The sequence below is a fragment of the Gorilla gorilla genome, chromosome 3 (assembly GCF_029281585.2).
Source record: "Gorilla gorilla gorilla isolate KB3781 chromosome 3, NHGRI_mGorGor1-v2.1_pri, whole genome shotgun sequence".
Taxonomy (NCBI): Eukaryota; Metazoa; Chordata; class Mammalia; order Primates; family Hominidae; genus Gorilla; species Gorilla gorilla.
The window spans coordinates 90,510,180-90,537,396 of NC_073227.2; the positions used below are offsets into that span (position 1 = coordinate 90,510,180).

A 27,217-nucleotide genomic window follows, 5' to 3' on the forward strand; every position below is an offset into this window, starting at 1 on the left:
ATTTTTACTTCTTCAGCTTTTGTTCAATAAATCATTTTGAAACTCATTTGTTCCCTGTATGCATTTTATCAGTCCCACACATCTTTGGAACTAGATTAAAAGTTTCATATGCTCTATCAGTCCCACACATGTTTGGAAATGGATTAAAAGATTCACATGCTTGTCCCTTTAAACAGCCCCCAATAATGAGCAATACTTAAATATAAGATTGACCAAGGCCTTCATGTGCCCCTCAGCTTGATTAAAGTTTAGACAGATTTCTTCCTGATTCTAGGCCTCTGACCTCCCTTTTATTACATCATTTCTTTAGAAAAGTTACAATAGGAAATTATTTCTCTGCCCCTTTGAGATGTAATTCTTTTTAAAAGCCTCTTGTCAGCTTTAGAACCAAGAATAAGTCTTTCTTAAGGACCTGGGAGCCATCTCTTTAAAATGTAACCATCAGAGAAGATAGTGCCCCCATCTTCCAGTCTCTATGGGAGGGTAGAAGCCTAACTTTTATAGATACCAGTTAGCAAACACAGATGGTCTAATTACAGAGAAAAACATTTGTAAATTCAAAAATCAGGCAATGTGCTCCACCCATGCCATTGGTCAGTGCCCTCCCTGCAAGATCCTCCAATACTTTTCTCACCCCAGTGTTAAAAAACCTCCCACCGCTTGTTTCATTAGACTTGACTATTGTAATAGACTTGACTATTGTAATAATTTTGAATTAAGTCATCCTCGACTGATAAACTTTGTCCTGCAATTTTTGCTTTGATGAAATAACTGTGTGGGCTGCAGAAACCATAAGCAAATAAAATTTGGGTTAAAACTCCCATTAACCAACCTCCACAAGAAGATATCAAAGAAATGAAAATAGAGGATCATGCCTACTAAAATAATATGAAATATCTGTCCCATTTTGCCTACTTTTAAGGGCATGGGAAATATATATAAAATTTTTGAAACTGATACATTATAAATTGCTTATAATAAATATACTTTTAAACGTATAATTGACTTTGGTGCAAAATAATAGTAAGGGAAACCCCCAGCACAAAAACAAAAAGGAAACAAAATCCAGGGAGGAGAACATGTGTAGGGATTCAGAGACTGCCCTGAAGGGCGGGGTTGGCCTTTTTAATACAGGATCTCGAATTTTAAAACCAAGATGAAGGCAAAAGACAGGACTTCAGGCTCACTTCAGGCAAATAGTTGGAACTAAGATTCTCCACATAATTCTGGGACTCTTGGGAAGCCACGTCCCTCATATGCACTCAAAGATGTTTGATTACTGGTAATGGTAAATAAAAAGCAATGTGCTGACTTACCTGAGCTCTGAAAATTAAAGAGAGTTTAAAAGACAAAGGGCATGGATTGATAATGCCTAATAACTTTCTCCCAACAAAACAATACATAAAGGAAACAGGAAATATTCAAAGACAAAAGGGCTAAGAATCATTCGAATTTTTATTGAAGTCATAAACATGTAAACATTTTTAAAAATAAAACAAGGAGACTGTGTGAATTTTTTCCTCAAGCAAGACCTGTTGTAGTGACAGTGGTGGTTCTATTGGACCAGGCCTTTCCTAGGGGTACTCTCTTCATAAATAAATCAAATCAGAGGAATAATGTGGCCACATCACAGACGCTGAAGTTTTGCCCAGCTTGTTTATACATCTAAAGCACTCTCAAAATTACCATGTACAGTTCAAAACAGAAACAATAATAATAGCTGACAATTAGTGAGTGCCCGTATGTACTAAGCACTATACATTATCATGGAATCATATTAGATATTAACAACAACTCCGTGAGTTTGGTTCTATTGTTAGACCCTTTTTACAGATGAGAAATCTGAGTCTTGGAGGAATTAAGTGTTTTGCTCAAGGTCAAAGAGCTAGGAAGTGAAGGATCTAGCATTTATAAAATTACATCTAGATTTAATGTGAAATGCATGAAAAATTAACACACAATTATTTTAGTTGCATACAACATCTTAGGCATGGAAAAATTGGCTCTAAGCGTGTGAAGAAGTTGAAATCCCCTGAAAGAAATGGGCATATAAACTAAGGTTGTTTTAATACATAATCTAAAGCAAGCTGACTCAGAGGATTATACTGGATACTAGATATTTTCTTTCCACCAAAAGACTGAAAAAGACAGCTGAATGTAAAAGAAAGTACTTCAGAAAAAATAGCACTATGAAATTTATACTTAGAATTTTCATTTCCTGAAAAGTCTGAAAAGTTTACATGATTGTCTTTGGGAGGTATTACATCAACACCTAGGAGGCCAAGGGGAGGCCCTCTGACCTGAGGACCTCCTCAATGTAACAGGAAGTAGATAGGACTTCTTTTCTACAATTTAAACACATAGGAATTTTTAAATTGAATTCCCATTAAAAACCCACATGAAAAGAAGTATATTGTAACATCTAGCCTTTGTTGGCATGGACATTAAGGAAAGTGTGGGAGGGCATAGAATGATTTATTCTGGGTGATGGGATCATTCATACACCAAACCTCAGTGACATACAATTTACCCATGTAAAAAATCTGCATATGTGTCCCTGAACCTAAAATAAAAAAGGAAAAAAAGAAAAGGGGGACACAATCATAGGTGCACAATCCAGTTAACTTTTCAAATTGAACACCATGTAACCAGCTGCTACCCAGACGAAGAACTACAACAAGCCAGAAGTCTCTCACATTTTCCCTTCCAGCCATTTTCCCTAAACAAAAGATAAACACCATTCTGACATTTATCACTTCATTTCTGAGTTGCAGATCTCCATTTTCAGTTGCTTTTGAACAGAACACGTCCACGTAGATACCATGGAAACATCTCAAATGCTACATGTTTGAAAAAGAGTGTTATCTTTGCCCCCCACAGTCTCTGCCTCCTGATCCCCTCTCAATTAACATCTATCATCCACTCAGCTGCCCAAGCTACAAATCTCAGCACTATCTTCAACTCCTCTTCTTTATCATCACTATTCTATTGGTTCTTTTCTATTATTTTCTTGGTTTTTTATAAATGATACTTTCTTTTTATCCAAACTTACCCTTTCAGAGCTGTATGATGTCTGATTTATATTGCGTATGTAATAGTCTGCAAACAAGTCTTCCTGCTTCTAATTAATCTAATTTCTTCTCCTCACGGTAAAGATCAAGAACAGCTGGAACATTAAGGTTATCACAATAAGGCAACATGACTGGTGCCAAGTGAGCTATACAGAAAGAAAAAATAAGGTCTGGGAGCTATTAATACCAGGAAACAGTATTTTATATGGCCTTTAAAATTTTAGCTTTATCTTTATTAAGATAAGTAACCATCAGAGGCTTTGAGCAAAAGAGTGATATAATCTGACTAACATTTAAAAGAAACACTATAGCTGCCTTTGATGATAACAGAGAGTGGAAACAGGAAACTAGTTGAAATACTGAAGCAAGTAATCAAGGTCAAAATTGATGGCTGCTGGACCAGGATGGGAGTGGTGGTGGAGCTACGAGAAATAGTCAGGCTCTAGATATATTTTGAAGGCAGAGCCATTAATATTTGCTCAATGACTGGATTGTTGGGTATGCAACAGAGTAGGTAAAAATGACTCCAGAATTTTTGACCTGATAATTAAAAGGATTAATTTTTAATTGTCATTTATTAGTGTGCTTGGGCTGCCAGGACAAAATATCATAGACTGGGTAGCTTAAACAATATACATTTATTTTTTCACAGTTCTGGAGATTACAAATCCAAGATCAAGATGCTGGCTGATTCAATTCCAGATGAGGGATCTCTTTCTAGCTTGTAGGCAGCTTCTTTCCTGCTGTGTCTTCATATAGAATTTCCTCCAATACCTTCTAAAGGTCTTATCTCCAAGTGCAGTCACATTGAGGGTTACAACTTCAACATATGAATTTGTGGGGGGACACAATTCAGTTTACAGCTGTTGCCAACAAATGAGATTGGAAAAACTATGAGAGCACTTTTTGGGATGATATTGGGAGTATATCAGAAGTTTTGTTCAGATACGCCATAGATCTACCTATTGACAGCCGATTGTCTCTATTAAATAAAAAGATAGATATAATATCTGGAGTTTAAGGCAGATGCCTGAGCTGGAGATATTAATTTGATAATTATTATCATTTCAATGATATTTATATTTAGATATGTGTAACTAAGCAAATTTTCAAGGGAGTATTAATAGAGAAGGGAGGAGATTCAAAGGCTGAACCACAGAATGCTTCAGACGGAAGAGAAGACGGGGGAAAACAACAAAGATATGTGAGAAGAAAGGTGAGTGAAGTTGAAGAAAGAACAAGATGGAAACCAAATGAAGAAAATGTTTCATGAAGAAAGGCGGGACCAACTCTGCCAAATGCACTGATAAGCAAAATGAGGTCTGAAAATGACAGCTTGATTCAACAATACAAAGGCTTGAGCAATTCAAAGAGAACTACTAGAGCAGTTTAGGTAGAGTAGAAGTTGCCTTTTGAAGTAGATTGAAAAGAAAGGGAAGGAGAAACTTGAGACAAGTTTTTGGAGCAGCTTTGTTATAAAAGCAAAGAAATCTGCAAACAGGGATAATTTGACTTCCTCTTTTCCTGATTGAATGTCCTTTATTTCCTTCTCCTGCCTGATTGCCCTGGCCAGAACTTCCGGGATTGTATATCTAGAAAACCCCATCATCTCAGCCCAAAATCTCCTTAAGCTGATAAGCAACTTCAGCAAAGTCTCAGGATACAAAATCAATGTGCAAAAATCACAAGCATTCTTATACACCAATAACAGACAAACAGAGAGCCAAATCATGAGTGAACTCCCATTCACAATTGCTTCAAAGAGAATAAAATACCTAGGAATCCAACTTGCAAGGGAGGTGAAGAAGCTCTTCAAGGAGAACTACAAACCACTGCTCAATAAAATAAAAGAGGATACAAACAAATGGAAGAACATTCCATGCTCATGGGTAGGAAGAATCAATATCGTGAAAATGACCATACTGCCCAAGGTCATTTATAGATTCAATGCCATCCCCATTAAGCTACCAATGACTGTCTTCACAGAATTGGAAAAAACTACTTTAAAGTTCATATGGAACCAAAAAAGAGCCCACATTGCCAAGTCAATCCTAAGCCAAAAGAACAAAGCCGGAGGCATCATGCTACCTGACTTTAAACTATACTACAAGGCTACAGTAAACAAAACAGCATGGTACTGGTACCAAAACAGAGATACAGAACAATGGAACAGAACAGAGCCCTCAGAAATAATGCCGCATATCTACAACTATCTGATCTTTGACAAACCTGACAAAAACAAGCAATGGGGAAAGGATTCCCTATTTAATAAATGGTGCTGGGAAAACTGGCTAGCCATATGTAGAAAGCTGAAACTGGATCCCTTCCTTACACCTTATACAAAAATTAATTCAAGATGGATTAAAGACTTACATGTTAGACCTAAAACCATAAAAACCCTAGAAGAAAACCTAGGCAATACCACTCAGGACATAGGCATGGGCAAGAACTTCATGTCTAAAACACCAAAAGCAATGGCAACAAAAGCCAAAATTGACAAATGGGATCTAATTAAACTAAAGAGCTTCTGCACAGCAAAAGAAACTATCATCAGAGTGAACAGGCAACCTGCAGAATGGGAAAAAATTTTTGCAATCTACTCATCTGACAAAGGGCTAATATCCAGAATCTACAATGAACTCAAACAAATTTACAAGAAAAAAACAACCCCATCAAACAGTGGGCAAAGGATATGAACAGACACTTCTCAAAAGAAGATATTTATGCAGCCAAAAAACACATGAAAAAATGCTCATCATCACTGGTCATCAGAGAAATGCAAATCAAAACCACAATGAGATACCATCTCACACCAGTTAGAATGGCGATCATTAAAAAGTCAGGAAACAACAGGTGCTGGAGAGGATGTGGAGAAATAGGAACACTTTGACACTGTTGGTGGGACTGTAAACTAGTTCAACCATTGTGGAAGTCAGTGTGGTGATTCCTCAGGGATCTAGAAATAGAAATACCATTTGACCCAGCCATCCCATTACTGGGTATATACCCAAAGGATTATAAATCATGCTGCTATAAAGACACATGCACACATATGTTTATTGTGGCACTATTCACAACAGCAAAGACTTGGAACCAACCCAAATGTCCAACAACGATAGACTGGATTAAGAAAATGTGGCACATGTACACCATGGAATACTATGCAGCCATAAAAAATGACGAGTTCATGTCCTTTGTAGGGACATGGATGAAGCTGGAAACCGTCATTCTCAGCAAACTATCTCAAGGACAAAAAACCAAACACCGCATGTTCTCACTCATAGGTGGGAATTAAACAATGAGAACACATGGACACAGGAAGGGGAACATCACACACTGGGGACTGTTGTGGGGTGGGGTAGCGGGGAGGGATAGCATTAGGTGATATACCTAATGCTAAATGACAATGGGTGCAGCACACCAGCATGGCACATGTATACATATGTAACAAACCTGCACGTTGTGCACATGTACCCTAAAACTTAAAGTATAATAATAATAAAATTAAAAAAAAAATAAACAAAAGCAAAGAAATCAAACAGCTTCTAGATGGGGAAGTAAAAGACAAGAGGAAAAAATGTTTGTTTTTAAAATTTGTCTTAAGATAAAAAAGAGCAAAATGTCTATATGTTGATAATGAGCCAACAAAAAGGGAAAAATTAATAAACAGGAGAAATAGGGTTTCTGAAATGATGTCTCTGGATATGCAAGAGGGGTGGGATCTAGTCTGAAATGGAAGGCTCAAAGTTAGGACTACCTTTAGAGAACTCATCTATGCTCATTGAAAGGAAGACAAAATGTAAGAATTCAGATTATAGGGGACATGGAAATAGGGTAGTAGAGCTTGTGAATTTTTTTTATTTCATCTATTTACTCTTTTATAAAATAAGGAGCAAGATCACCAGCTGAGACTGAGGATGGAAAAAAGGTAGTGGAAACTTGAAGAGAGAGAAGCTATAATAAGAAGACTGAAAAAGAATGGATTAGAGTTCGGGCGCAGTGGTTCACACCTGTAATCCCACTTGGGAGGCCGAGACGAGAGGATCACCTGAAGTCAGGAGTTTGAGAACAGCCTGGCCAACATGGCAAAACCCCATCTCTACGAAAAATACAAAAAAATTAGCCAGACATGGTGGCGCGCACCTGTAGTCCCAGCTACTCGAGAGGGTGAGGCAAGAGAATCACTTGAACCCAGGTGGCAAAGGTTGGCAGTGAGCCAAGATCACGCCACTGCACTCCAGCCTGGGCAACAGAGCAGGACTCCATCTCTATTAAAAAAAAATGGATTAAAGAACTTTAATACAGTTACCAGTCAGCATTAATAGGTGCCTTCAATTCATGATGAAGTATAGTTTTAGTTTTCTGTGGGTATAGGAACTTAGTGAATGAAGAATTAAATTTACTCGGGATAGATGTTTTGCCAAGCAAGCACAATAAAGCAAAAACAAAACGAGGGAATTAATAGTGTGTGCAGGCATGGGATTATAATGATTGTTCATGAGATATAAAGCGAGTAAGGACTCAGAGGGTGTAAGGAAGAGTGAATAGTTAATAGAATTGATGGATTGTAGGTCCTTGTGAATTAAAGAATTATTAAAATCAGGGTAACAGAGGGAGGTTGGAAATTGAGTTGTTTCCAATAGGGACTATTAGTAGTAGCATTTTAAAATATGGGCATTGGAATGTGTGGGTACGAGAGTGGACTACTAAAGTAATAACATTATAATTGTTCAACTCATAACACATTACCTTTGATCTGAAGGTGATTATTATATGCATAGATGCTTTATAGGTGCCTGATTGAAAAAACAATCCAGTGACTGGCTTGCATATAATTTTGGAGATATGGTATTTGTTCTAATGTGTAATAAAAGAAGGTAAACTACAGAAAGGTATTAAGATGAGCCAGAAGATAGGGAAAATTGAAGAAGCCTTAAAAAAAGTGACAAAATATTCGACCTTATTTGCTTTTCTAGCTGGTAAGATCCATATATGCAATCATTAATAAATTTTAGGGTTACATTATGTGAAAGAAGTATACGGGTTTTTAAAAAGTTGCATATACTATAAGTTAAATTTTTGGTGTATTGAAATGGGAAGGGATAACAAGCCAATTAAGTTCCAACTGAGTCTCTACATTGTCTGATAAAACTACTGTTGCACCATGCCTTACATAGAAATAGCTGAAAATCACTAATACCTTAAACTCAGATTTTTATGGAAGTTTTAGAATACATACCAATGGATCATCTCAGCGAGTGACTCAATAGGTGTGATGTATTTTTGTTTGTTTCATGTAAACAGACAATTATCTTCAGAAACTGGAGATAAAAGCTTGTCAGTGTAAGTTTACTGAGCAATCAGCAAGGTATCTGTAAATCACCCAGAAAAAAATGTAATAAGCCATGCAATAGTGTATTAAACAGCCTTTCATTTTTTCTTCTCATATATTGTAAATATATTTTTCAAACACTCAACCAAATGTAATTCTGTTCTTTAAAAAACTACAGCCTAGTGGAGTGAATCCTCATGTAAACTAATAAATGGCCATAGATGTAAAATGCTATTACAGTGAATCCGAATTTTGCAGTGGCAGCAGAGGAAGAAACACTTTTTTAAAGAAGTAAAATGACACTAGAGCTAGAGAGTTAACATTTAGAAGGCTTCATAATATTGAAAATATGAGCCTTCCCCCTTTCAATTTGAAGATAAGCTTAATAGGTTCACTCTGTACCTAAGAGCTGCATGCACAAAAGACAACAGACATTTCCTATCCTCTCTTTTGTTAGGGGATTAACTCAGAAGCAATCCTTTATATGTGAAGCTTTTTCTCTCCCCCACTGAAATAAAGGAGGAAGAAAGAGGAAGCTGTGTTTCTTTCTGAGATTTAGGCTTTCTCAGCCTGGATTTCATCTTCATGCATTGCTGAACAAGGCTGATTTGGTGAAGAGTTAATACTAGAAGGCAGCTGAAGGAAAGACTCCTTTGCAAGGTAAATACTAGAATAAATCAGAATGTTTGGAGCCATTCTTTTTCAAACACCTACTCTTTCTTAAAACGCTTTTGTATAGGGATCTAATTGGGCAGACTTTGTTAACTTGTGTCAAAATGGCCTCCTAAAAATGCAACAGATAGGTAATTATTATGAATGTGAAAATAAGGGTGAATTTATATGATAAAGTCCTCACCAAAGTATTCTGTCAAAAATCTATTTGCTAGTTATACTGTTTACTCCTTGATACTCTATAAGCTATAGAAAACAGTCAAAATTCCTCCTATTCTTGCTGATGGGATAAAATGGAATGGGCCTTAGCAAATTGAGTATTCCACATTCTATCATTTCTAACAATGCACTAGAAATATCTGGGTATTGTCTTTATCTTATTAAGTTGATATTTAGTTAATGTTAACAATAATAAAACATAATCCCAGAATATATAAGGAGCTTAAACAAATCTACAGGAAAAAATCTGATAATCCAAACAAAAAATAGACAAAAGATTTGAATAGACACTTCTCAAAAGACATAGAGTTGGCAAAAAGGCATATGAAAAGGTGCTCAACATCACTGATCATCAGAGAAATGCAAATCAAAACTACAGTTAAAATACAAATTATTTCTAGTATTTTTAAATTGTCATTTATAATAACTCCGTGGACTAATCTAACAGAGAATAATCTTACACCTTACTTTCAGGGAATAAATCACAAGACAAGATGAAGATCCTAGTCCTGACTGTGACCATCTTAAATTTTGTGGTTTACTTCCTGGTAAGTTTCAGTATTTTGGATAATAGTAATTAGATGCAGGGAAAAAATTAATATTTAGATCATCAGCTTACATTTAATGCAAGAAAGAACATTTTGCTAAATAACACATCATTTTGTTAATATTCTATTTTATATTTGTGCATTTCCTTCTTTTAAAATTAATTATATACACAGTGAAGTAAGATAAGAGAAGTTATAATGTATGGTAGTATAGGATTTGAAGGGGCTTCTCTATGCTTTTTATATTATAAGAGATTCTTTACTGAAAGTTTGCCATGGAACATCTGAATTTATACTCACAGAGGGTACTCAACCCTAACATAAATATCAGCTGTTCTTTTTTACGTTGATATTGTGTATTTCTAACTTAATTAGTTTAACAATCAATGGATAAGGAAGAAAGGAGAGACCTTCACAATGTTGCTTTATTTGATCAATTTAATGCTGTATATTCATTTCAGATTTTTAGTAAAATATCTGCTGGGGTAACCTCACAAAAGTGTTGTACCTCTTCCTTTTTAGTTTAATGGGAGTCAGGAAATACACAGTCAGACAAATCAAGATTTGTCTGCCAATCTGCCTTTGTCCCCATCAGACAGCTATCCAGCAAGTTCAGTCTCATCCATCCTAAAAACAAAAATAAATTCTGCACCTACAAAAGATTCAGATAGCTACTCAGGGTCTACTGATGGAGTAAGAAGGCTCTCTGAATTCCTTTCAGAGAGAAACTACTGAGACACCCTTCAAGTTGACTTATATAACTTTCTTCCACTTGGAGATGATGCACTAAGTAACTCTATAGCTAACCAGACTTCAACTAGTTTTGCTTATGTCAAGGTTACAGTAAGCAACTCAACTCAGGCAGAGGTTTCAAAGAGCAAAGCTTCATCTTCCTCTGATGCTATGCAAGATAATTCTGCTGCCAGTACCACAATTTCCAACTTGGCACCCAACACCTTCCACGTGCACATAATTTCAAGTACCTTGAATCAGAAGACAGTGGCTTTGAAAGGAGTGGATTTGTGGCTGCAGATATCACAAAGTCTCTATTACAATTTAGTATTATACCTACTGCTGAAGTAACAATAAGTGACAGATACTTTACTACTCCTGGGGAAGAAAATGATGTTCTATATGATCCCACTAATCCTACAGGTGAACAAAATACACTTTAAGCCAATGGCTACCAAAACAATGGTTAATGGTTTAGGTGAAAGTGCAGCAGTGAAACAGAATGTGAAAGCAGTAGATGGCACTGTCTTCCTTCCACCTAGCATTTCTATCCCCCAAACTGGAAGAATGTATTACCCTAGACTTCCTAGCATATACTATAATGTAATCACTGATAATTCACTTACTGCCACCAGAAAGAACCTAAATGTTGCCGGGAACACCATCAAACACAAACCATCACTTTTCACAACAGACAAGTCAGAGCCTGCTGATTTCCAAGATGCCTATCAATCCCCTATTGCCATCACTTCAAGCAAGGTTAAGAGACTAGCCAATAAAGGCAAAATGGTTGAGACCAAAATAAATATCCCTCTTGCTATTCCTATTGGAGCTGACAACATTTCTTATGTGGATAAAAACACTAAAGTTGCAACAAACTTGGCTTCAATAGCTGCCACCTCACCAATAAAGAAAGACATTCTGACCTTGAATGACGTTAATACTCATAATAATAAACCATATAAACTAGGAGATGGCCTTAACAGTTCCAGAGAAAATCCTAACATGTCTAGAGATGATGGTACCTTATTAATTGCTAATTCCTCTATCATTATGAAGTCGGTTGCCCCTTTCATTCATTCTCAAGCAACAAACTTTGTGAAAAAGAACTCTTTGGCAGAGGTCCCAAAACTTGTTTTTATAATAAGGCTACCCCAGAAACTTTGACAATAGCCATCATCACTGCCTCTCAAGGAAATGACACCGTATTTTATATCCCAAGAAATGATTGGAAAACTTTTTCAAAGAAGACATAATACTGAACTATGAAGGAGTTTCCCAAAATGAGGTAAGCATTATGGTAGAAGAAGAAGACACACTCGAAAAAGGAAATGTCAGGGATTATATTTATGCTATACCTATTGCAGGTGACAATGTTCCTAAAGGTAACAACTTGTCGGCTGAACAGTATTCTATCAACTGTAATACATATGACTCCACTACATTCAGAGGAACAACCAAAGGCAGAGCTGACCGACCTGAATTTGAGAATTCTTCATCATCTTATAAGGCTGAAATCTCAAAACCTCTACTTGGAAAATTTACTCCCAAAGTTCAAAGAAAAGTGATTGTAAGAAATAACAATAGCGGTTCTGATCATGATACATCCTTTGGTGGTGATATACTTTATCCAATAATGAAAGAAAATGTCCCAGAAGGATATATCTATTCTCCTGAAAGAGACTTTACCATTACAACATCAGATTTTAGTATTCCAATGAAAAATAATGTAAATCCTGCTCTGGAAGGTACTGCATTACTCAGTAAAGGAACTTTCAGCAATCATTATTCATCCTATACTGATGAGCAAAGTGATCCAGCAACAGGAAAAGACAAAATTGCTACAGGTATCATAACAAACTCTCATATAGGCATCATACCTGTGACTTCCTTCACTACTGTTCCTTCTAAAGACATAAATAAGGAAAATTATTACCATATATCTGAAACAGGCACTCCTCTCTCACTGGAATATGAAAACAAAATAAGAGATGATTCCCTTATTTTTCAGCTTGGGACTACTCTGGCAAAGGAAAATAATGTGGATAATACGGATTTGGTCATCATGGAACCTGATGAAAGTGGCTCTGAATATATTTCAAATAAGTATGTCTTTGAAATAGAAAATGAAGAAAATAGCCCTATTGTAAATGCTATTTCATTTACATGTGGACCCAGTAGATTTCTATCACATATACCCTTCTCTAATCATGAGGCCTCAAGGAGTCTTTTGTGTCAAATAACTCACTCTGAGTTTGAAACTAAAGAAAAATACCAAACCACCATTATTAAAGAAGAAAACTCTGACTCTAGTATTGTTGCCTCTTCTTTCAAAGATTATACCAAAAACTTCAACACTCAGCATCCGAAAACCATGGCTCCTTCCCTAATTGATGCAGGTGAGACTTCTTTTCCTGAGTTTCTAGAAAGAACATCTGCAGGAAAGGACACTCTAAGTGCAGATGATGCCATCATCATTCTCCCTGAAGTTTCTGGTTTAGAAAATGAAAAAATCAAGTATTTCTTTGTACCTCACATGGAGACAATTGTTACCATGGGAGAGGGCAGGACATTGGGTGCTATCCCTACTGATCATAGTGTGGTGACTACCCCCATAAAAATTCAAGGTCATTTCTACAGGAAAGGCATTTCATCCAATATTCCTGACACAGCTGCCCTGCAGTTGGCAGACATCATCACACTGGAGAAATCCCAACTCAATGAAGATGAAATGGATTTAGCTGAAGTGACCCCTTCAAAGGATCATGATAACCCATTGGCTCAGGTTGTTGCCTACCAAGTGGGGACTATCTCTGATGTCAGTAAAATTACCAACAGTATAATCAAAGCAAATTCAATTACTTCTCTTAATCTGGTTAATGACACCAAAATGCCACCAAAGGCCAGCATTGTTTCACTTAATGCCCCTGCCTTTGAGTCTGACAGCAATGACAATAATGTCACTACCATGCCTAAGGTAGATGGTGTCAGCTCCATAAAATTAAGATTTCTATTAATTCCCTATCAAAAAGTAACTAGAATGGCACTTCCTCCTGGTGAAAATGATGAATCTTTATCTGATACACTGGTGACATTAGAGGTATCAGAGCCACTGGGAGAACACTCTACCATCACCAACCAAAACTGGGAAATCACCAAAGCACAAAGTGCCTTTCAGCCTTTTCCCATGGTCTTTCCTGTTCCTCTGGTAGATCCTGCTACTTTTTCAGAGAAACCCATAAATGTAGCCACTGACATACCTACCACTGAAAATGAGGTCATTAATGATAAAACTAACACCAGGGTCTTTTCACCTAATACGGTCCTTCAACCTGTAATCCACAAAAATGAAGGAATAAATAAAACTCCTAACTACGACGTAAATCAAGCAGTTATTAAATTTTCTGCAAAAGAAATTGCTACTGCAGGAACTAAGGCTAATGCATTCCTCAATAGCAATAAGGCTGTTGCAGAAGATGAATTCTATATTTCTGAAGCCAATATTCCAGTGAACTTAAGAGATATAAATGCAGTGGGAGTTGATCCTTTCATCCTTAAGCCTGATGCGGCTTCTGCTGAACAGAAAGCACCTGAAAATTCCAAAGAAACATTTTACCTTGCTTCCACAATGAGCACAACAAAGCAGACAAAGATCAGGGTTAGGGGCTCATTTTCTCTTGATAATGATTACTTAGAGAGGTCCATCACAAACTCTTATGATAAAGTGTATCAACTACCCCTGAAATCAACTCTTTTGCCCACTAATTTTATTGAAATCTATAATTCTGAACTTGCTTCAGCACTCATTATAGGAGAGAGCAACATAATGACTGATGACTTTATCATATCTAATGATATAATTGGTCTATCTGACAAAGAAACCATTTCACCTGACAATATCATCTTTATTGAAAACATGAACAACATAAATGTAAAGAGATATGTAGCTTCTGCAGAAAAAGATAATGTAACTCCATATGAAGTAATTTCTTTCACAAATGACTTGTCAGCAGAGCCAGATGTGTTTTTTCCAACAGGGAAAAACAATCCAAATAATATGGATCTAATTAGCACTGGGCTCGATGATGGTTCTCTGGACTATGTGTCAGAGAGAAATGCATTTTATATTGGAAAAGAAGGAAAGAGCCCCAAATCAAAAATACCTACCTTTGCTCAAGACAAAAATCTACAGAGTATTTGGATCTCATACTCCCTTATCTACTGCACATGTCACTGAGAATCCATTGAAAGGAAATCCTGCAGAACTCAAAACTAAACAAAAATACCAAATGTTGAGCTCCAGAGAAGTAAACCCTGATTCTGACAAAGGTTATTTCTTTCTCAAAGATTATATTGCCAAGCCCTATGGAAAGTCACCCAGAATGATGATTCACCCCCTAGTAGATGAAAATAGAAATTTTTCTCCAAAGTTTTCAGATGATAAAACTCTGGAAGGCAACAGCCCAAGTGGAAGTGACATCATGATTATTCTTCATGATGGTAAATAGATTGAACATATTCACATTCCAGATCCAGGAGCAATGGTAACCAGAGGAGAAAGCAGGACATTGCCAAGTGAAATCACTGATCTCACCATGAGCTCAACTCCAGTCGTAAACAGAGACCACTCCTACAGGAGAAACACCTCATCCACTGTTTTTAACATCCTGAGGACAGCCAAAGCCACCATGTCACCCAACTCTGAGTATCATAAGAATAAAACTTTCAAGGCAGAGAGTTACCATTCATAGGATGTCACTATTCCTTCAGTTGCATTTAATGTCAACCTTGATAATGAACTTCCCTTTGTTGATGAAGATTCTGAAGCTAAAAAACACAAGGACTCAACATCTTCTTCACTGATGGAAACGACTCACACTATGGCTGATACTACTCCTTTTTTCCATGAGAACAGTTATGAAGGGAGTGATTATATGCAATCTGATGAATACAATGTATTGCCTAGAGAATTCCCATTTCTACAAGCAACTGAAAGTGTAATCCTCAGCCCTAATGCCTTTACTGACAATTCTGTCCTAATGAGAGATAACTCCATGGCTGACTCTTCAGTGTCAATATCAATAGTATCAGAGGCAGTGACCGAATACCTTGATCTCATTAATGGAACTGATATTTCAGAAAATCAGGTCCTTAAAATTCAAACAGACCTTCAGCCCCACTCCTCGGACCCAATTATTCCTTCTACAAGTTCAACAACTATTAACAGGAATTCAACAAATGGTGATGTTGATTCATTATCCACTGTGAAGAGAGAAACTGTTGGGATTTCTAAATTTAAGACAGATGCTCATTCTTTGGGTATAATTATGAGAATACTTTCACCCAAACAAATGCACCCTTTCCCTTCCAAAATAAAGAAATGGCTAAGCACTCTGTTGAGGAAGACACAGCTTCTAAATTCAACCTAAGTCATGTTACAAATGTAACAATCATCATTCCAACTTTGGAAAGAGCACTTCCTTTAACCTTTGAGACCAGCACACTTTAGAAGAGCAATAACAGTGAGGAGGAGGAAGTTATTATTTCTGAAGCAGACAATTTTTTTTAGGAAATTCAAGTACTTTGAAAGATAATTTTTTCACTGGTAAATTTAATATTTCTGCTGGACCCAAACTTCTTCCCAACTGAAAAATAATCTTTTCTGCTGATCCCACCATGTCTCTGGAGAAGACTTTGAAGCTTAAGTCTAACAACTTTGCTCCTCCAGATAAAGACACAGGCTCAGAAATTTTGTTCCATAATTCTTCCACTGGCTCACACGGCCAAGCGTGGAAATCAACCCTTTCTCCTTCTGGTTTCACATCAACAGTGAGGTCATCTAAATATTCAGAACTTGATCCATTTGTCAAAATGAAAAATGATGCTACAACAAAGACTAATAATTTTCCATTTGAGGAAAGAAATACTTCAACTCATAAAATCATCATTTCACCTGGTACCAATACTCCAACAACAGGAACACTGAATACTATTTTTAGTAAAAGATTTCCACACAGAAACATTGCAGAGAAAGATACAATCCTATTACAGAAAACATATTAGATATAACTTTAGGTGAAAATATTCCAAATAATGACCATGTAATAATCACTGTGCTTGATGACAGAGCTTTTGAGAATGTCACAAATGAATATGTCCTGGAACAACAGGAGAGAAAATACAACCCTATTATTTAAAAAAAACTACTCTCACTTACAACCTCAAACTATTTGGATCTCATGCATTCTACTCTAGTGCTGATGCCTCTGGACATCTATCTCAAGGAGCCCTAACTGTGACCAATACTAAAGACATACTGTAAAATTTGGTGTCTAGAGAAGAGCTCAACAGTTCTGACCTTGATGATATTGTTCTCAAAATTTCCACTGGCAATTTGAGTTTTGAGGCTCCCAGCTCTATGACTCATCCCCTAACTCACACAAGTGAGAATTGTTACAAATTTCTAGGTAAAACAATTCTGGGCAGGGACACCCTAAGAGAATTGATATCATCACCATTGTCCCTGAAGACAAAAAGATGGAGTACACCCTTGTTCCAGACCCAGGAATAACAGCAACCATGGAAGAGGGAAGGATGTTCCCAGATGAAACCATGGATCCCATTGTGATCAACTCTCCATCAAAAAATAAAAACCTGTTCTACAGGAAAGCCATTTCATCTGCTATTTATAAAACTGATATTCAACAAAGAGCAAAAAATATCTTACCATTCAGAGTAAACAATGTTGGAGGGAAAATTAATGTGACAGACATGACACACAGGACACCAATTTTCCTTTGGCTGAGTTGATTGTCACTCTGACAGTGAACTTCCCTTCATTGATGAAGATACTGCAGTTTTAAATAGCAGAGCTTCAATCTCTCACCTATAAATGCAATCCTTACTGTGGATGATACTATTCTTCTCTTCACTGAGGGTGGTTATGAAGAAGGTAATTCTAGCCCACCTGGAGAACACAATGTTAGGTCTACAGGATTCCTAGCTCTACAAATCCCTGGAAAAGCCATACTAATTCCTAAAGTATCAACGGAAAACCTTGAAATATCTGGCCCAGTAACTAACAAATAACCCCTTGATTAATTATTCAATTGCATGGTCAGAGATGCTTGAGACAATGATTGAATATGCTAATTTTATTAAAGGTAGTGATATTTTCATTACAAACCAAATGGACTTCAAGCCTCACTCCTTGGCCTCAACTAAATTTCCAACTGCAGACAATTCTACAAACAATGAATTTGATTCACTATCTTCTGTAAACAGAGAAACTACCAACATTCCTAAAACTGAAACAGATGAAACATATTCTGAACTTCAGAGAATAATAAAAGCCTTTTCTCCTACAAGAATCTCTCAGCATAGGATCTATAAAGAAAGGAAAATAACCAATCCCTCTGATCAAGACGATCCAGCTGCTAAATTTGATATAAGTCACATTACAAATACAACAGATCTCAATCTAGCTATGGAGAAACCCCTTCCCTCAGTTACTGAGCTTAATAGCCTCTCCACAAGTGACAACAATGTGAAAAAGAAAGTTTATATTTCTGAAGCAGGTAATTTTCTTCCAAACGATGCAAGTACATTGAAAGATAATTCTTTCCCTGTTAAATTTGATGTTACTTTTGCTAAATCTGATACATCCCAATTTAAAAGGAATCTCTTCAATTGATTCCATATTAACTTTTCCAGAAGTACCTAGGTCTAATGATCAAAGCTCTTCTCCTGAAGTCACTACCAAAGAAGGGACCATTATAGACACTCCCACTGGAACTTATGGCCTACCATGGAAATCAACTCTTCTTCCTTCTAATTTCACAACATTAACGAGTTCTTCTAAGGACTGTGAATTTAATCCAGTTATCAAAATGAAAAAAGACACCACAACTACTAATAACAATATTACACCTGGAGAAAGGAATTCTTCATCTGACAAATTCAAACTTTCACCTGCTACCATTATTTCAACAAAAGGTATGAAAAATATTATTTATAATAGTAGATATGGGGACAAGACATTTATAGAGAAAGATATATCAATTGAAGTAGTTCCTCTTATAGAAAACATTTCAAAAGAGGCAAATGACACCCCTTTGGCAGATGGAAATATTCCAAATAATGAGAATATGATAACTATTATGCCTGTTGACAGTGCCCTTGAATATGATGAAGATAATGATGTCTTTGCACCAGTGGAGAAAAGAAGTGTTCTCCTTATAGAAGAGACCATAGTCACTAATAACTCCAATGCACTTGAGTCCCATGAATTATATGCCGGTGCTGCAGCCTCTGAAACTTTTTCTCAAGGAACTCCAATTGATATCAGTACCAGAAAAAAACACCAAATCTTGATCTTCAAAGAGGAAAATCCTAACAATGATATTACTGTTCTCAAATGTTCTACTGCCAATTTTAACACCAAGACTCCAAGGTTCATGATTTATTCTCTAACTGATCCAAGTTGGAATTTTTTGCCTGAATTTCTAGATGAAATAAATCTGAAAAATCATCCTCTAATTGGAGACAACACCATCGTCATTCTCCCTAAAAGCAAAAAAATGAAGTACCCTCTTGTTTTAGAACTAGAACTAATGTCAACAATGGGAGAGAGCAAGATGTTCACAGCTGATTCCATTGATCCTGTCATGATCACCATTCCTACAGAATATAGGGACCTGTTCAATAGGAAAGGTTTCATCTGCTTTTTATGACAGTTATAACAGTGCAGCACTGTGGTGGATTCCACTGTTCCTTCCACTGAAGGCAGTTATGTGACTGGTGATTTTATGTTACCTGGAGAAGATAATGTTAAGTCTAGAGAATTCCAATCTCTGCTGAGAACCAACATGCTCCTTCCTGATTCCTTAAATGAAAATCCAGAAACCCCTGGCCTAATGAGAGATAACTCCTTTTCTGAATCTTCAATAACTAGGTCAGAAGAGTTAGAAAGAGCAACTGAATATGCTGGTGCCATTAATGGAGGCAATGTCCCAGAGAAGCAGGTTATAATAACTCAAACCAACATTCATTCCTATCCCTTGGCTTGGCAAGTTTCTCCAATTGAATCCACATTTTCAAATAATCCCACAGATAGTGAAATTAACTTTTCTTTCTCTGTGAATGGAAATACTCCTGGAAATTATGAAACTGAGACGGATGAAATATATTCCAAATCTCAAAGAGCAATAGAGAAAGCCTTTTCCCAGATAAAAGAGTCTCAAAATAGTGTCTACAAGATAAGAAAAATAGCTAATCTTTCTGATCAAGAAGATCCAGCTGCTATGTTTAAATTAAGTCACTTTACAAATACAACAGTTCTCATTCTAGCTATACGGAAAATCCCTCCTTCAGCAACCAAGCTCAATCTTCTCTCCAACAGTGACAATGATGTTGATGAAGAATTCCATATGTCTGAAGCAGGAAACTCATTTTCAGAAGAGACCAGCAAACTAAAAGATGATTCTTTCACTGTGGAATTTGATGATACTTCTTTCAAATCTCAAGCACCTCCCAATTTAAAAGGAATCTCTTCAGTTTATTCCACATTAACTCTTTCAGAAGCATCTAGACCTAATGATCAAAGCTCTACCTTTCATATTAGAGTCTCTAACATAGGCAGATCCAGCACAAACACTCCAGCAAGATCACATGGCCTACAGTGGAGACCAACTCTTCCTTCTGATTTCACAACATCCATGGATGCTCCCATATATTATGAACTCACTCCTGTTACCATCATGGGAAAAGATATCACAAAGAAGATTGATTATAGCTTTCTACCTGAGGAAACAATTATTCCATCTAACCAAGTTATCATTTTACCTATTACCATTACCTCTGAAAACTCCATGGCAAGCACTTTTAAAGAGAATATATTTAAGCACAAAGATTTTATAGACAGTGAGCAAGCTGCCAAGTATGAAAAAAATTATTTTATAAAAGACATTTCAGAAAGGATGGATGATATTTCTTCTGAAGGCAAAATCACTCCAGCATATGTGGATGATATAATTACTACGTCTGATGACAGTGGTTCTGAATATGTCTCAGATAACTCTGTCTTGGAATTAGAGGATAAAGCAAATAATTCCTTTATAAAAATGAGTACACTCAGATATGCCCCTAAGATGCATAGGTCTCAAGCACTATATACCACAGTGGCTGCTTCAGATAGTCTCTCTAAAGCAACATCATCAGAGTTCGCAGATAGTCTCTCTAAAGCAACATCATCAGAGTTCGAAGCTAAAGAAAAGTACCAAGCTATAATTCCCAAACAGAAAAACAAGAACTTTGACATCGAGGCCATTCTTTTCAAAGATCCCTATGCCAATGTCAAAACCAAAGCTCATAGACCCACAACTCACTTCCTAACCAATGCAAGTGAGAAGGCTTCTAGATTTTATGACAAAACATCTGTCAAAAAAAGGCACCATAAATGGTGATGATGACATCATAATTCCCTCTGGAAGCTCTGACTTTGGAAATAAAATAATTGAGTATTCCATTTTTTCATACGTGAAACCTGTAGTTGACAACAGAAAATTCACAACTGATACTACTAATCATGCTATCAAAAGTAGTTATAACTTGTTCAGGAAAAACATATCACCTGCCATTTATAAGACATTTACACCCAGCAGGGCAGACACTATCACATCCAGTATACCTGATTTTGCTGAAGATGAAACAAGTGTAGCTGCGGCATCTGATTGAAGGTTTAATGGTTTTCCTTTAGCTTAGCTTTCTAGTGATGACATTTCCAATATGGATGAAAACCCAGCTCTTACTTTTTCTCCTTTGAGAAAGATGTCGTCCATTAAACCAAATGTTCCTGCTATCTCCACTGAGGACAGAAATAACATGGCCTTTCTAGCCTTCCATCAGAGAGTGTCATGTCTCTAAAACCTACGTCTGTTGGAGTACCTGAAACTCTCATCTTAACTGCTAATTCTCATACTAAAGACACTGCAGCTCCCAGACTTGCAAAAAGTGAAAACTTACATCATCATCCAACAATGTTAATTTCAACAGCATCGGAGCCTATGCCAACAGATTTCGCTTACTTTAAGGAAGGTATTATCTCAGGAAGGCAAAACATTAAAAGTCAAATTGTCCTGAATGCTCTTCCATTGGTCTGTATTGTTCTCCAAGCTGCTTCCACTGACTCTTCAGACAATATTGGAGATGTCAAACCTAACACATCTGCTACTCTTATTACCAGGCACAAAATTTTTGATATTAATGCCTCTGCCATTTGAAATTCAGAACCTAAGAAAACAAGCACCAAGTTTTCTACTTTTGTTCCTAATGAATATGATGATCCGAATTTCTATCACACAAGAGAAATAGCTAAAGCTTCTACAGAGAAAAACACAGCTAGTGAATTTTAAGTCAATCACCTTATAAATGTAAATATAATAACAGGAAATGATCTAGTTATCCAGATGGAAACAAACTCTATACAAAATGGCATTTTTAAAGCCTGTTTCTAAGGTCTCTTTTCCTAGTCAAGTATCCCTGAAAAATCATAGATGTGCCAAATGACCTTCCTGGGGTTTTATTAAGAAATCTTCCTATATTAGCAGTTTTCATGTTTTCACTTGAATGTAAGGAATATACTCTGGAACACATGTCAATAGATATAAATTTAATACTTTCCTTGGAAAAGACAAAATGTTTCAATTAGTGTAATAGACACTCCAACAATGGAAGAAATTACTATTCAGATTAAATAAAATTTATCTATAGAATCTGATTCTTTGTCCTTTAGTCAGATAATGTCTTCAATGGGAATGATCATTTGGTCAAAAATGAGTATATTATTATGTATTCCCTGGAGCACATAACTTCAGTTTCATCCTCAAGAGTGCTAAAATTCCTGCAGTTCCACCAGGATTTTCACCATATGCTTTCTTCTCTTTGATGGATGACACATAGTCAATCTGAAGTGTTCTTTTGAAGGGCAATGTTTTAGAAAACATAGATAATGTGAATAGCACTCCCCTTAGAGAAGGAATAATTATGCTGCAATCAATGTGATCCTACCTCACAGCTATACTAGTGGAAGCAGAGTTAATGGGATCACAAAATTAATGCCTGAAATTAAAGACTATTTGACAAATTAATATCAATGAAGATGATGTAATTATTTAAACTGACATATCTAATTGCAGATGAAGCACTCATAAAAGTAAATATTTTATAGCTTATTCCAACTCTCTTCATCATAACAAATACCTAGTCTTACAAGATATCTTCCAGCAAATATACAGCTAACCTAACCATCTTTTCTTTTCCTTTTTGTACACACAAAAAAACTTCACCAAAGTAGGTACCAAATCTTCTGTTTACAGCATGCTTTATTCTGAATTAAGCTTTATAAAAACTAAATGATAGGGGACAAAAATAGAGGTTAAGAAAATCCTCCCACTAAGTAAGCTTACTGAGAGAATGACTGTCCCTGTGGCATTCTTTACTGGCCCAGGAACTGATGGTATTTCTGTTCAGAAACATATTTTTATAGAGAATTATGATATATCTGCAACCAGGCTAATCGTCTAAGACAGAAAGCTGAAAACTTTGAGGTTGAGTTCATATTTAATAAAGAATAACTATTTGTCCTTGAGATGGAACCCACTATTCAGGCTGATGTTGCTGTCCTTTCTCAGATTTAGTTGTGTCTGAGTATGAAAATTCAATTTCTTCTAACAACACTGGAAAAAGACTCATTCTAGCATTAACACTAGACTGCAATCTGCTTTCATCTAATTAGCTAAACCTTAAGGTTGATAACATAATGATGATGTTTGATATAATTAACATTATTATAAAAAATACTCCCTCTGAAATTGAGAATATAATTCTTAAAAATAATGTAGTTATCCACATCTTGATTCTTGTTTCTGGGTGAATTTTGACACATGACACCAGCTCCCTGCCACTGATAACCCTCCCTGTCTTCTGGGTTAAAATAACAGCCTGCAGAAAAACATTCCTAAAACAATTTTAACCTACAAAACTTGAGACTCTCACTGTTACTCAAGTAAATTCAAGAAGAAGTAAGAAATACAATGAAAAAGAAAACACTAAAGACCCCAACAGGCCAATAACTATTTGTAATTATCTCTACTGAAAAAGTGGGACTTCCTGTTATGAATAAGGGAACTAACTGAATTCCCTGCTACCTAATTACCTTCTGTAGCTATACTTACTGACAAAAACACCATTAATTTTTTTAGATACCAATTTTTTTAATACTATGAATCTTAAGGGAAAACGGCTTCACCTCAAAAATACTCTGTTACTTGCTTGGAAGATAGACGACTTTAAGCTGATACTGATAAACTTGTGGCTTCCAGAGTTTTCCTTACTAATACTAAACCCACAAGGTGCCTGGCAGTCTCTGCTATGTCTGTTTCAAGTGACCCTAGCTCTATATCAGGAGACATTTTCTTTATAAACAGCAACATGGTAAACCTTAAGCTCCCTGCAATTGAAATGCTTGGCTGTAAATTTGATTTCATAATCAGAGCAGACTCTATAGTCTTTTCATCCAATATTCCTGCAATTAGATAACCAATCGCAGCCTAGAAACAACCTCCAAGGAGACCCAGTGACATTGCCCCCATAGTTGATGCAACAATCACCATGATGACCCAAGCTTTAATCACTCTGATGAACACTGCTCTCCTGCCTAGAGATACCACTGAGTCCAGAAGCAAGACCTGTGAGAGTGCACAGTGCCACTTCGCCCCATGGCTGAAGATGGTTTGCCCAAAATTTACTCTCATCCTCCAACAGAAAGCAGTAAAACACCAACTGCAGCAACCATTTACTTTGGGGCTGACAATGCTATTCCCAAATCAGAAACAACTATTACTTCAGAAGGAGACCACGTCACTTCAGTAAATGAATATATGCTAGAAAGCGATTTTTCAACAACTACAGACAACAAACTGACAGCTAAAAAGGAAAAATTCAAATTAGAAGATGATATGGGGACCGACTTTATTAAGTCAACAACTCACCTACAGAAAGAAATTACCTCTCTGACTGGCACTACAAACTCCATAACAAGAGACTCTATTACCGAAAATTTCATGCCAGTGAAAATTGGGAATATTTCATCACCGGTTACTACTGTTTCTTTAATAGATTTTTCCACTGACATAGCAAAAGAAGATATCCTCTTAGCTACCATTGACACAGGAGTTGCAGAGATCTCAATAACATCTGAAGTCTCTGGCACACTAAAGGACAGCAGTGCTGGTGTTGCTGACGCTCCTGCCTTTCCACGTGAAAAGGATGAAGCTGATATGAACAATTATAATTCCTCCATCAAATCCAATGTCCCTGCTGATGAGGCTGTCCAGGTCACTGATTCCATTATTCCTGAGGCTGAAATCCCTCCTGCTCCTGAAGAAAGCTTCACTACTATTCCAGACATAACTGCCCTTGAAGAAGAGAAAATAACCGAAATTGACCTAAGTGTTTTAGAAGATGACACCAGTGCTGTGGCTACATTAACTGACTCTGATGAGAAGTTTATCACTGTGTTTGAACTCACTACCTCTGCTGAAAAAGACAAAGATAAACGGGAAGATACTCTGCTAACTGATGAAGAATCTACCGAGGGAGCCAGTATTTGGATGGAGAGAGATACTGCAAATGAAGCAGAGACCCATTCTGTTTTGCTTACTGCTGTTGAATCCAGATATGACTTCGTTGTCCCTGCATCAATAGCTACAAACCTAGTGGAAGAATCATCTACAGAAGAAGATTTGTCTGAAACTGATAATACAGAGACTGTACCTAAGATCACTGAGCCATTTTCTGGAACTACCTCTGTGTTAGATACCCCAGACTATAAGGAAGACACCTCCACAACTGAAACGGATATCTTTGAACTACTGAAAGAAGAACCCGATGAGTTCATGATTTGAAAGCAACAAAAGGGATACCATGTAGAATTGTGCAATAGTCTAGCCAGCTAGGCTTAACATCTAAGAAGTTTTTCCAACAAGCAAAAACCTTTAGAAATGAAAGAATGTGGGCATTTAAGGCAAGTATTCGACTTAATAAATGCAGATGCTTAGGACTACAGGTCATGTAACAGATTTATGGAAACTTAGAAAAAAAAACCGCAGCGTAAGGGTCCCCCTAGTATCACAAAGTTTCAATATTCTAACAATTACTTAATGTAAAATTTTTCATCCTGGCCTTCAGGGAGTATGAAGACAGAGCAATGTAGGGGCTCATTTCCACAACATTTAATGATGCATATCATTTAGTTAACAGTCAATATTATACTTAAGTGAGAATTAAGGATATGAAGAGAAGCAAATTAACCTCTCAAAAACATTACCATAGCCTAAAAAGTTCTCCCAAAATTTGTTCTAAGCAATTTTTTCATTAGTATTTCACCAGTGATTCTCTTCTATTTAAAAAATTTTTAATCCTCATATAAGAATTAAGACAATTCAGTAATTGTTTAGCACCCACATGTAAGATACATAAGATTTATGATAGGGTTCTTGGCACATGTTAGATACAAACTAAAGCAAAATGATATTTTACAAATATGCATATTTGTCAGAAAAATGTTCTGTAAACATATACATCAATTTAATTTTCTTTCTGTTAAAATGTGTTTTCTGAATTTTTGTCCATGTTTTCCAGGTCTTAAACACTGAATATCACACCCTTCTTATGATTCCTCTTAGCGATTCAAGGACATAAATCTCATTCTTTTCCGGCACAGACTACTTAAATGGGTCTGTTTTCACTTTGCTCATTTTTCTTCAATAAATCTTTTTGGCAAGCAACTGATTTACTGTGTGTAGGTGTGTTTGATATTCTACTACAGACTTCTCAAATTAGGAGAAATAAAGAGAAATGAAAATTCATTGTTTGTTTAAAGAATAATATAGCTCTAATCCCCAGAAGTAAAATTATTCTATAGAGATTCATAACTGTATTACACTAAAAAAAGAAATAAGAACAATGCCAAAACACCAAGTGAATGAAAGATATTATGTACGGGGGGTTTGTATAGGGATTTGCACCATTAGATAAACTATAGACTAGAATAATCACAACAGTGTGTTAAAACCCAGAAACAAATTACGAAACAAAAATTTGTTATACAGTGAAGTGGACTTCAAAAACATGGGATATAATAGTTAATCTTACTTGAACAATCAGTATTTGGGAAAAAAATATGTTGGAATAATAAACAAATTTTTAAATTCTTTTTAAGACCATACTTTAAAATAAATTCTACCTGGATTAAATACTTTAATGTAAAAACTAAAACCATACAAAAACTTAGGAGGAAATGTACCTGTATATCTATCCAAACGGACCTGAGAAATGTAACCATATATGAAAAGGTGATAAGAAGATTGATAGGTTTGACACCATGAATAGTTAAAATTCTGAAACAAAGAAAATTAACATAAAATTAAAAAGTAAATAACTAATTTTATTTTACATAGCAGTGAAAAGATTACTATCATTTTTCTATAAAAGTTTCTACAAAGTATTTTAAATGAACAGTAGAAATTAACATAATTCATGAAACACAAATTGTTAATGAACATGTGAAAAATATTCAATAGACA

At 36.1% G+C, this 27,217-nt stretch overlaps 1 protein-coding gene across 1 annotated transcript; it reads left to right on the forward strand.

Moving 5' to 3' along the window:
* The first annotated feature begins 24,285 nt into the window (after nt 1–24,285).
* CABS1 (calcium binding protein, spermatid associated 1) lies at nt 24,286–26,423 on the forward strand. Its single transcript, XM_004038775.5, has 2 exons — nt 24,286–25,656; nt 26,274–26,423. The coding sequence occupies exon 1, from the start codon at nt 24,350–24,352 to the stop codon at nt 25,535–25,537; it is 1,188 nt and encodes a 395-aa protein (XP_004038823.4). The 5' UTR covers nt 24,286–24,349; the 3' UTR covers nt 25,538–25,656; nt 26,274–26,423.
* The last annotated feature ends 794 nt before the right edge of the window (nt 26,424–27,217 follow it).

What these genes read in the sequence shown, in the direction of transcription:
- CABS1 (XM_004038775.5), top strand. Translation starts at nt 24,350, where the DNA reads ATGGCTGAAGATGGTTTGCCCAAAATTTACTCTCATCCTCCAACAGAA.